Source organism: Elephas maximus, chromosome 1 (assembly GCF_024166365.1).
Source record: "Elephas maximus indicus isolate mEleMax1 chromosome 1, mEleMax1 primary haplotype, whole genome shotgun sequence".
Lineage (NCBI taxonomy): Eukaryota > Metazoa > Chordata > Mammalia > Proboscidea > Elephantidae > Elephas > Elephas maximus.
The window spans coordinates 97,633,712-97,646,211 of record NC_064819.1 but is presented as its reverse complement, the minus strand read 5'-3'; the positions used below and the strand labels follow the sequence as shown (position 1 = coordinate 97,646,211).

At 39.1% G+C, this 12,500-nt stretch overlaps 1 protein-coding gene across 1 annotated transcript; it reads right to left on the bottom strand.

Annotated features, from left to right (window-relative positions):
• Positions 1–586: 586 nt before the first annotated feature.
• On the bottom strand, positions 587–12,110 carry SNRPC (small nuclear ribonucleoprotein polypeptide C). Its single transcript, XM_049894470.1, has 6 exons — positions 12,062–12,110; positions 11,684–11,726; positions 8,685–8,793; positions 6,421–6,510; positions 4,381–4,485; positions 587–1,358 (listed from the first exon to the last, which is right to left on the bottom strand). Exons 1-6 carry the CDS (start codon positions 12,067–12,069, stop codon positions 1,234–1,236), a joined length of 480 nt encoding a protein of 159 aa, XP_049750427.1. The 5' UTR covers positions 12,070–12,110; the 3' UTR covers positions 587–1,233.
• Between the last annotated feature and the right edge of the window lie 390 nt (positions 12,111–12,500).

Sequence of the window (12,500 nt, the reverse complement as noted above, 5' to 3'; positions counted from 1 at the left end):
AAGACATTTTCTTTGAAATGTTTGTAGAATGAAGATTCAAACTTAAAAGCGTACTTTGGAAATAGCTTAAAAAAACCTAAATAATAGGTTATCTGTGGGCTTCCAATGCATACACAAAAGACATACTTAGGTGGCTCTGAGCCTGATGAAGCCATCAAAAATAGAAACTGGCTTAGTCATGTAAAGCTAAGTTGGCAAGGTTTCCCCTAACAAACTCTTAAGACTGCAGATGATTTTATTAACAAACCTGAGCCACAGAATTTTCTGGACTTAAAAGCCACACATATATAAACTACCACTTTCTGAGACTTAAGTTGCTCTTAAAAAGTTACGATTGAATGAGAAACTGAAAAAACAAGTAGTCCTGTCCAAAGATCGTCTCTTGGGTAGGATCTCTATTTCTAGTCCTTTATTTACTTAGACAAGGTGGTTTCCTTGCCTAAATTAGCCCCTCTTCAAAGTATTCACACGTTTCTAAGAAAAGAAGCAATCTACCTATTGACATTTCAGTTTCTAGATAAAAATCTTTAAAAAAAATTATAGACACACGCAGTTATATTTTTGAGTAGAATTGATCTTAAGCCAGTTTTTCAAACTAGCGTGGGTGTTTTTATTGTTGTTGTTTTAATAATGATTCAAAATATAAAAGATAAAAAGGTGACAAACCATGTGAAGTACTTCCCCTACTTCAGCATAGAAGATTTAAAATTTACCACTCATTACACAAAGTGTTACACATGTAAAAAATTAGTTAAGTTGTGCTATTATTTTAATCAACGAAAGTGCTACAAGTGTTAGATCTACCAAAGTCCTCCATAAGAGAACTTTACTAAATAAGGCAAGGTGCCCAAAGGGACCCATTTCTACAGCCAAGGGTAAGAATCTCATGCAGAGACCATGCTGAAGATAAAACGAGCTACAGAAACACAACTAGCATGTTTCATTTTCTTTCTAATACACAAAGAATACAGAGGGGAGAAAAACGGGAACACATTATTATTAACTAAAAGAGTAGACAATTTTATTTTCACATGTCACAATACAAACAAAAACTGCCCCTTTTTTCTTTTTTGGTCTACTACTCCACTCCAAAACTATTTTCTCTTTGATAGAAAGGGGGAGCAAGTCTTCCTTGCTGTGCTGTTAGAAAACACCCAGAGTCACGGCATTACGATCTCCTGGTGAAGTAGGACAAGTAATATAAAACTGATACAAAGAAGCTGCCCTCAGTCCTTATCTGTCTGGTCGAGTCATTCCTGGCCGGGTGGGCACCATCATGGGACGGGCAGGGGGCCTCATCATTGGGGGCCCAGGCATCATTGGCATGTGGCCTCCCATGGGTGGCCTCATTCCAGGAGCTGCAGGACAGCACAAAGAAAAAGAAAAAAAGAAGTCAGAAAATTCACTTACGAAACAGTCTGATGGGACTTTAAAAAGGAAAAAAAAAAAAAGTAGCCCGCCCCCTGCAAAATGCTGGAAAAAGACATGCTTGACAAAAGAAATGCAACAAATTCATCCTGTCTTTAAATTACTTAGAGACATTCTCAAACAAAAAACAGAGGTCAGCACAAGAACCACGTGGGATCATGATCTAATGATAGTAAGGCGGGAACTATTAATAGGCTGGTTTCCAGAAATCACCAGGGTCTCTAGTTCCCTAAACTGACCTTTTTTTTTAACTCAGGGAAATTCACAACTCATCACATGTTTTTCAGTCAGCATTTCTGATCAGTTATAGCCACCATATAACTGGAGCTATTTCATGAATGTATACAGGTACAGAGGACAATCTTACTACTAAGCCTTTGTTTGGAGTTGTAGGGAAGGTGAGTACGAGGCACATGCTGAGAACCTATCAGTAACTATACTCAGCTCAAGTAAAAAAAAATAACAGGCAATAATGTGATTCATAACCATTAGCACACACACAAAAATCTGATTTTTCTAATGCATTTTAGAAACTATTAATAATTTTTTAATCAATGTTCCATCAACATACCAGCCAAATAAATAAGCCTGGGGGAGGAAAAGAACAAAGGGGCAGGGGTTGGGGAAGAACACAGGAATTTCAATGGACTTGGTAATGTTCTACTTCCTGAGCTAGATGGTAGGTTCATGGGTATTCACTTTATTATTATGCCTGACAATTTTCATTTTATATATATGTTATTTTTAAAATCCAAATTTTACCTATCTTTAACTAAATAATTTTGGTTAAAGGCTTCCAGTGAATTGTTCAAGAGAAAACATCATTCAAAGTTGAACACAGCCTTGAATCAAAAAAGTGCTACACAAGTATATGCAAAGGCACAAAACCCAAAAGGTAAAGAATTTCTTTGAAGCTCAATCTCAGCAGGAATAGGGAATAATAAAAAAATGAAAATAAAAGGATAATACTCAACTTATAGTAAATACCACATAAAGGCCCACACTTAACATAGCTTGTATTTATGCAGGTCTTAGAGGAATGCGTGATCTAGACCAAAGACTAAGAACTAGCCACCCAAAAAACATCAAGATTTGATTTCATGTAGAAGTCTAGATTTCTTTTTTTAAAAACTTTTTATTACGGAAATGTTCAAACACACACAAAAGTAGAAAAAAAGTATACTGAACATCCATTTACCTCTCATCCAGCATCAACAATCATCAACCCATAGCCAACTTTGTTTATCTACATGCCCACCCATTCCTACCCCTGCTCCCCATGCTCACTCCATCATTTTAATGGAAAATCCCACAATGTTATCATTTCATTTGAGCTCTTCTTTCAAAACAAACTCTCAAGAGGCCTGGCAATGCCAAGCCTGCATTCTCAATGTCAATACAGATTGAAGCTTGAGTTCTGGAAGCCCTCTTTAGAGGGGGTCATGGATTCCTCAAGTTTACTGAGTCCTCAGCCCCTTTAGGAATTTGAGTTTTCAACCCTTGATTTAAGAAGGCTAAAGAGATCATCTAAATCACTTTTGTTGTATTCTGGGTCCACAATCTGGGAACACAGAACTCTCTTTATCTATGTTCTCCAATCCCTCTAAGTCAAGCAAACTGAATGCTTCTGGGTAGGAAGCTCCTCTAATACCTTTGCACCTCATCTTACTAGCTGAGTTATAGGTTTCAGTTGCAGCTGTTCCCAAAGTTGGTTATGTCAGTTGTATTTATTGCTATAATTGTATTTACTGATATAATGGAACTATTCTGCAAGTCAATAAAATAGGAGGGTAAAAAGAGAATCGTTTCTATGAAAACTAAGTTGATACTTATAAAAAGTTAAGCAAATCATCCCAAATAAATGCTCAGAAATTTGATAGGCGAGATCATCACAAAAGATTAGGACTAGATTACCTCATAAAGTCTCTAATCACCTCAAAGAAATGGAAACTAAAGTTAGTGAAAGATGCACTGCGGGCAAAGTGTATTGGTTTATGCAAGAAAAGACAGGGTATTCCACCTAGCAGACCCGCTCTTAAACCAAAGGCCCTCAACACATATCAGAAAGATTTGCAAATTAATATATATTTATTTTTATGTTAAAATGTTTGAGGTATAAGTATTTTTTTTCTTTCTGAATAAAAGACTTGATCAGGTTTAGGAAGCCCCGGTGGCAGAGTGGTTAAGAGTTCAGCTGCTAACCAAAGGGTCCGTAGTTTGAATCCACCAAGCACTCCTTGCAAACCCTATGCGGCAGTTCAACTCTGTCCTATAGGGTCACTATGAGTCAGAATCAACTCAACAGCAATGGTTTTTTTTTTTTTTTTTCTTAAACCAGGCTTAAGACCTTCTTGGGATAGTGATTTGACTTCGTTAACCTACAAGATTAAATCAGCAACAGGAAGTAAATCTACAAATCAAAACTGAGAAAAGTAGCAGTAATCTATCTTCTTATCCCTGCTAGAACGAATTCATCTATCCTCTTCGTTACAAGTGTTGCTAATTCCCCGACTGACAGCAACCCTATAGGATAGAGTGGAACTGCACCATAGGGTCTCTTAGGCTATAATCTTTATGGGAACAGATTGCCAGGTCTTTTCTCTCGAAGAGCAACTGATGGGTTTAAACTGCTGACCTTTTGGTTAGCAGCCAAGTACTTAACCTTTTGTCACCAGAGCTCCTTACAAGGAAAGAACCAAAAGTCAGGATGAGGCAAGGAAATTGGAGGAAAGGAGAAGAAATAAAATGGCAACTTTATTCTGTTTTTAGAAACACAAGTCTTTGGATAACTATCCAATTATACTGATAACCAAATATTTATTTCTCTTTATCATTAAAGATTCATCAAATTTAACTCATTGCAATAATACATGCAGAAAACTAAAAATTCCATTTAACTGGAAAAACCAAAATACAATGGAGCATACTAGAAGGAAAAAGATTCAAACTTACCAGGTCCCACTGGCATCATCCCAGGAGGAGGAGGGCCCATCATTGGCATCATGGGAGGGCCCCCCATATGGGGTGCTGGCATCATCCCAGGGCGGGGAGGACCCGCTGAAATAAAGAATGAAGCCCAGGGTTAAAGTATGCTTAAATACTGACATTGTACTCTTCTTAATAAAATAACAGGGTCTCATGAACTGGTCCAAATTCTTTAATAATAAGCCTCTTATAGGTTCTTTTATAAGAAAAGCTGTACAAAAATCAGCATGTTACAAGCTCTCTTTACTTTATGTCTAAAAAGCAAGAGCAAGCCTTCCAGACAGAAGCATAAAACGAAGTCAGATTCCCCAGGTTAAAAAACTTCCAAGTAGTTTTAGTTAACAACTACCACCACCAAAAAAGGACTGTACCTTCTGTAGATTTATAGAGCTCCTGACAGAGACCTGATGAACTAAAGCCACGAGTAGCTAATTCAGGCATTTTTGAAAAAAATCGAAACCTAGATTTAAAAGTTTCTTTGGAAATACAGAGGCTTATATGCAGATCTAGATATTCCTGCCATTATTATTTATGATAACAAAAATTAGGAAAAACTTAAATATACAACAGTAAGAAAAGGATGAGGTAAATTATGGTACTCTCATACCACAGACTCTTCTATTTTTAAAAATAATGGAGTGAGTGCCAACCAGATGGGGTGGGGTAAGAGAGAGAGGTGATCTGGGGGTTGGTCTGGGTAGGGTCTAGCCAGGAACAGGGCGGTAGGCACCATGAAGGGCTGGGCAGGTCAGCAGTGGTCCACCTGCACTGTTGCTGCTGTTAGCCGCTGTTGAGCTGGCAACCTATACACAATGTGCTCAGACTGCTGTGATCCACAGTGTGTTCGCTGGCTGAGTTTTTGGAAGGAGATCACCAGGACTTTCTTCCTAGTCTTCACGGGGAAGCTCCACTGAAACCTGTTTAGCATCATAGCAACACGCAAGCCTCCGCTGACAGACAGGTAGTGGCTGCACTCGAGGTGCACTGGCCAGGAATTGAGCCCGGGCCTCCGGCACAGAAGGTGAGACCTCTACCACTGAACCACCACTGCCCCCTCCCACCTGCATTGTTGTTGTTGTTAGCTGCTATTGAGTAAGTTGACTGCAACTCATGGAAACCCCATGTGTGCAGAGTAGAGCTGTTCCATAGGGCCTTCAAGGCTGTGACCTTTCAGAAGCAGATGGCCAGGCCTGTCTTCCAAGGCACCTCTGGGTGGGTTCGAACTGCCAAACTTTTGGCTAGTAGTTGAGCACTTAACCCTCTGCACCACCCAGGGACCTCCCACCCACATCACCAAACCAAAACCAAACCCATTGCTGTCGAGTCGATTTCGACTCATAGTGACCCCACAGGACAGACCAGAACTGTGCCATAGGGTTCCCACCCATATTAGTGGGCAACTGTTCCAAACAACCTAATGTGTTTATACGCATGATTACTTGCGAGACTGAGCTTAGGTCTCTGAGTCGAATTTCAAACTGAACCTTCTCAGGAGGGCCAAAGAACTTACAGCCTAGTTACTCAATCTCCCCCTCTGTGCCATGTAGAAACAACAAACCTTCCCAGACAGTGGAAGCCGTCGATTCTCACTACTTTCAACTATTCAATTCTTGTCTTTCACAAGATCTATACATCGGTGTAAGGCAGGTTAGAAAATAGGAGGAAGGACTGAGGAGTTTGTCAGTGATTTCGATCGTCCAATATTGAGTTCACAGCAGTAAATAATTCAATGTACCTAACAATACCTATCTCATATATTAACTCATCTAATCACAGGCACGCCTGCCCTTTCCGTTTGAATCTATCTCAGACTCACACGTGAGATACCACAAATACAATATCCTAATAATGACGCAGTCAAAAGTCAACTTCAAAGCTTTTCCAGAAACTATACTGATAAAGTTATTTTCTATTACTGCCTATGTATTAGTCCAATGAGCATTTGAAAGCCAAATATGAGATAATTTAAGATAATCTTAATCTTAAAATAAAGAGCTTTAAACTTACGGAGACTGGGGGGAGGTGGGATCATCGCCCCTGCTGGAGGAGGAGCAGAGAATGGAGTAGGAGGTATCTTTCCTTGTTGAAATGCAGCCGCTTTGGATGAGGGGGAGAGAAAAACAACACACAGTGAGTAAGAATTCAACGACTCATATACTAAAATAACTACTTTCTTTTAAATGTTTCAACAGTTTCAAATTATTTCACTCTAACAAGTATTCATCTAGTTACTACATCAGGGCCTCTATGGTTTTTAAACCAAACTTAGGAATTCACCAGGTAAAATGCCAATTAATTGGTTTAGTCATTCGTAGTTTTGTTTGAAATATGTGTGATATATGCCCTAAGGCCAAGCTGTATGAAACTTCTTATCCATCCTATGTATACTGTACTGAGTCAAAACAATATACAATTTTGGTTTGCCAGATTTAAAAGTAATGCACTGAGTTAGGAGATGTGGAACAAAGATGGCCCAAAGATTATGATCTTAAAAGAAAACTCCAATAAAATCAACTTTTAATTTTTCTTTCAGATAATATGAGGCAAAAATGAAAGTTTATGATAGAAACAATAGGACCTGATATTCAGCTTTAGAAGGGAGTCACAAAAAAAATACTCAAATATACACTCCCAAACTCTATTCCTGAACCTAAACCCTTCCCAATTCAGTCGCATCAGCAGCCCAGGCATAATCCATTATACTCCAAAACTAGTACAAAGGAGGTCAAATGCCTCAGGTCAATCGCTGATAATTCATGAGAACCAGATCCCAAAAGAATGACCCAGAGTGGAGATTTATGAGTGTTGTTCATTTGCCTCTGAATAGAGCCTGTGCCTGGTATAAGGGCTTTCTTCAATCAAAAAGGCACCTCCCACACCCTGTGTAGGAGGAGAGTTGGTAAAGACTAAAGGGAGAGAGGCTAAGCTGCTGTCTCAGTAGCAGGCTCAATGTCAACATAATCATGGACATCATAAGGTGTGTCCCTGAGGGCTTGCCTCCTCTCCTCCAAAAGTCCTTCATTAAAAATGTTTACACATCCTAAATTATTTTGCTGCATATGGAAAATAAGTAAGAGAATGTAATACTAACCTTTTAATGCCAAAAAATTTCTAACATCTTTTCAAATGGGGGGGAAAAAGAAAAGATTACATCATAATTCATGTTTGCAAACAAATAGGATGTCTGAGATTTGTTCCATAATAATCTACGAGGGGAGAGGGAGCAGATGAAGGTATTCAGTGGTTCTCAACTGGGGCGATTCCCCTCCCCCTTCCCGGGGACATTGGACAATGCCTGGAGACATTTTTGGTTGTCACAACTGGGGTCTGCTAGTGGCATCTACTGGGTAGAGGCCAGGGATGCTGCTAAACATCCTACAATGCACTGGACAGCTCCCCCTCTAAGCCCACACAAAGAATTATCCAGTCCAAAATGTCAACAGTACCAAGGTTGAGAATCTTGGTGTAAATAAAACAAGACTGACCACGAGTTCATAACTGCTGCAGCTGGGTGATGGGGGAGGAGGGGGCACATTCCTTAAACTTGTTTCTACTTTGAAATTTTTCATAATATTTCTGGTTTTTAAAAATCAAATCACAAAGTCTGTATTTGCCTGCCAGCTCTGGGTACAATGAATGACTTAAAAAGATCATGTTCAAATACACCAGGATGATCTAAAGTAGAAATGCAACATCCTTCTCTGTCAGCATCTTGGACTCAACTAGCCTGAACAACAAAAATGTTCCTAATTAACAAGAGTATGGCATGTGCAACAGGGGTGCAAACATATCCAAGCTATAGGGCACATCAGTTACTTTCTTTTTGACCAGTTCTCTTTGTAAGGACTACAGGGAATAAGAAACTCAAGTGAAGGCTCTCAAACTATTCAGGCTGAACTAAAATTCCATGCCATGCCTTTTCCTGTTATAAGAAAATAGTTCTAGAAACTATGGATCACTACAAAAAGAGTTTTATATAAATTTGCTGCAAAATCTGATCCCCGTCTACAGAGTAAATATTAGGCAACTTGATTCTTTTCTGCCCTGCCTCTCAGCTTAACCAATATCTGACTGCTCTATCCTCAATAATTAATTTCAATTGTGTTCCTATATTCCTGGGAAACCAGTGACCTTCCACTTCTTTCATTCGACATGTCCGAATGCCCCCATTTATCATTCAGAATGAGCTGCTTCTTTGAAAACAATAGCAAGACAAGGATGAGAAAGAATGGGACCATTCTTCCACATGACAACAGGAGACTGAAACGTACTTGTTTTGTCAATCAGGCTCTGAGCCTGCTCTTCCATCCATTTCTGATAGTAGTCTTTCACATTCTCCTTGTGTTTCCTACCACTGCAGTGTGTCTTTCTCACAGATGGCTGTAAAACAAAGAGGTCATATAAATCACAGAAACAAATTTCCAAAACTAGAAATTTTATAAAGCCTCACCTTGATAAAGGTAGCCTGGCTAGCATTTTGCTGCGAAAGCACCACTTATAAATATTACCTGGCAACATACTGTGCTACTTTATCTACTAATTCATTATCCAGATCAGGAGTCAGCAAACTATGGCCTGTGGGTCTGCCATTTTTATAAAAAGGGTTTTACTGAAACACAGCCACGTTCATTCATTTATGTATTGTCTATGGTTTCCGCACTACAGCAGAGTAACTATGTCAGAAACCACATGGTCCATGTATCTAAAATATTTACAACCTGTTACTTTAAGAAAAACTTTGCTAACCCTTGATCTAGACCACAATGCCATTTTAATGCCCTTTCTTAAGTTATTCCATGGCAAAATAATATAGCTTACACACATTTAAACAACACAGTTTCTGAGAACACGTTCTTTTAAATGACCGTGGGTTTAGAGTACAGACTCTATATAAACTACCTACAGACCTTTGTCTCTAGCCTACTAGTTCCTAGTTTTACTGAGGTGTAACTGGCAATATGATAAATGGCAAATATATTTAGCCTCTTGTTTTTTAAGTTAACATTGCCTGAACACTTGGTATATGCCAGGCATCATGCTATGTACTTTACAAGCGTTGTCTCAATTAATCTTAGTGAAAATTGTATCACATGGTACAATGGAATACTACACCAAAATAAAAAAGAATGTATCACTGATACGTACAACATCAACGAATCTAATAAACATTATGTAAGCAAAAGCCAGATACATACACAAAGAATAAGATTCCATTCATATGAAGTTCTAAAACCAACAACATTAATCTTTTGAAATAAAAGTCGGATCAGTTATTACCAGGGGTGCAAGAGACTGACTGCAAAGGGGCATAAAGGAACTTTCTGGGGTGACAGAAATGTTCTGCATGTTGTTGCATACATCAATTTGTAATAAACTGACAAGTCATCAAACTGTACAGGTAGTCCCCAACTTATGACAGGGCTCCATTCTGATGACTCTGTCCTAAGTAGGTTCTGACGTAAGTCAAATGTCTCCTTTTTTTAGTTTTCATTATTATAGCTTTTATTATCAGCATCTTTATAAATCCAATCTTTGTCTTTGGGGGCTGGCATGAGAATAATAATATCAGCCAATTACATGCTGCCAACACTGTATGTAGTACACATTACTAAAAATAAGATGTACACATGCACACACCAAAAAAACGAACGGTTGTTAAATATAGTTTATCCTAACTTGAATATGTCGTAAGTCAGGGACTACCTGTACACAAAAAAATCACAAGGTTATTGTATTCTATCTACAGAAAAGGGAACTGAGGCCTAAAGAGGTAAGTCACTTGTCTCAAAGCATATTAACTGGTAAGTGACAAAGCAAGACCCGGAACCCAGATCTTCATCAGATGCTCCTTCTGGCTACCTAACTATACTTACTCTTCACACGGTTACCCCACTGCAGCAGATATGACTAATGTCATGTGGCAGAGATATTCTTTTCATGGTCTACATTTCGAAATGCTGCTCCCTGCCTCCCAAACTACTGTTTACATTAACACTATAATAATGCCTTAAGCCTAATAATAAAACCATACCTAAGGAACCAACAAAAGCCCAAAAGTTACAGCACTGAGCATAATTTTATTTACATTTCAAATCCACTCCATGTAATTACTTCCATCGCCATAGAAATTTTCCATTATTTTCTCACGATACTACTTTAGAACAACTGTTTTACAAGGAGTTTGATGTTTGTTATAAAGAGACATTTCTTACAAAGAGGTACTTAGCCATTCTCTGAATTCTGGCATTATTTAGACTGTGAGCAGGTATACAACACTATAAACCAAAACCAAACCTGCTGCTGTTGAGTCAATTACAACTAATAGCAATCCTATAAGACAGAGTAGGCCTACCCCATAGTGTTTTCAAGGCTATAATTTTTACAGAAGCAGACTGCCACAGAAGCAGCCGAGCTCTTACTCACAGCACCACCAGGGTCCAAAAAGGGCATTACATGTAAAAAGTCTGTTACTACTTTTAAATGAATAAGTGCTTTTAAATTTCAAAGTTTTAACTTCAAATACAGCAAATATTGATAGATATGGGCCACATAAGCCAATAATTTTTGAGCATGTAAAGCAGTCCTGAGACCAAAAAGTTTGAGAACTGATGGCATAGACACTCTGAAGCTAAGACTGTATGGGCTCACCTGCCAGCTCCATACAACATATTGGTTTTGTGACATCCAGTCTGTTATTTAACTACACTCTGCCTCAGTGTCCTTCTCAGTAAAATGGGAGATAAAAACAAGTACTAACTTCACGGGATTATCATGAGCGTTAAACAAAATGTCACACGCAAAGCATTTGGAACACTGACACAGAGTAAGCATTCATTCAATCTTAAATTGCTATTACTTGTTAAGCAGTTTTCAATTAAATCAAGTCTGTTTCAAATCAAACCATTTCTTTCTAATGCCATTAATCAAACATTTGAGTGCCCTGACTCAATTAAATGTTTGAGTTTTAGGACATTTTGCTGAAATTTACTTGTTATGTACACATTTTTCATCTTCAAAGTTGCTAGACCTTTATGACTTGGGGTCTCCAACGGAAACACTGACTGCTGGAAGACTACTAGCTCTTGCCAATACTCTTCAATTATGAATACAGATGCAGGAAGAGCCGAAAAACTAACACCTCAGATTATTTTCTTCAAGCAAGAGACCTAAACCTCAGCAGGCTGGGAAGGACTAACTCACACCTAAAGAAACATCTTATTTAATTATAAAACATAAGATATTTTAAACTGTTGCTAGAAAGACCACTTACAGAGTCATGGGTGAGGTATGTATCGCAGTAGTCACAATAAAACCTGGAAAAAAGAGAAAATGACACCAGCTAATAGATGCCCATCCACCGAAGCACTGCTCACTGAAGGTTTAAAAAAAAAAAAAAACACATACAAAAACCCCGACTTATTCACGATTACAAGACGTCAAACAACGCGTCCCTAACAAACCAGGCTTTTCTGTTGCCTTAAGTGGGTCGACCTCCACACTCAAAAAGGGGAGTTAAGAGTGTCCAGTCTCCGTTTCCCCCCGACCTCTCCCTCCCCTAAAGCTCTCAGGAGTGAGAACCCGCTCTCTGAACCTCCACAGTTCACAAATAGCGACTGCGACCTCCCCCCGATTTCGGGCCCCCACTCACTTAGGCATGCTGCTCCGCCGACCGTTGGCTGCTCCGTTCCGCGCTGCCCGGAAATGACGCACTCAACAAGCGCCGACGCTGCGGAATCGACGAGACAAGCGCGACGATCGCAGAAGCCTGCGCGGCTTCATCTGCCGGCCGAGGTGTGACGCGATGCCTTCTGTAGCAGAGTGAGGGGCAGGGCTTGTCCCTTCTCTCCGTCCCTTTACCTATAGTGGGCGAGGGCGGTGCGGATCGCTAATAGGTTCGTGAATACTAATTTAATCTTGATTCTCGATGCTTTTAGAAGCGCGTTATTATCCTTTCAACAATATCTATAGATTGCTTGCTATGTGTCCAGTACTGTTAAAAATGCTGAGAAGAGATCAGTGAACGAAACAAAAATTCCTGCCCTCATGGAGCTAAACAAAAAAAAAACAGTTATTAAATATGTAAAAAT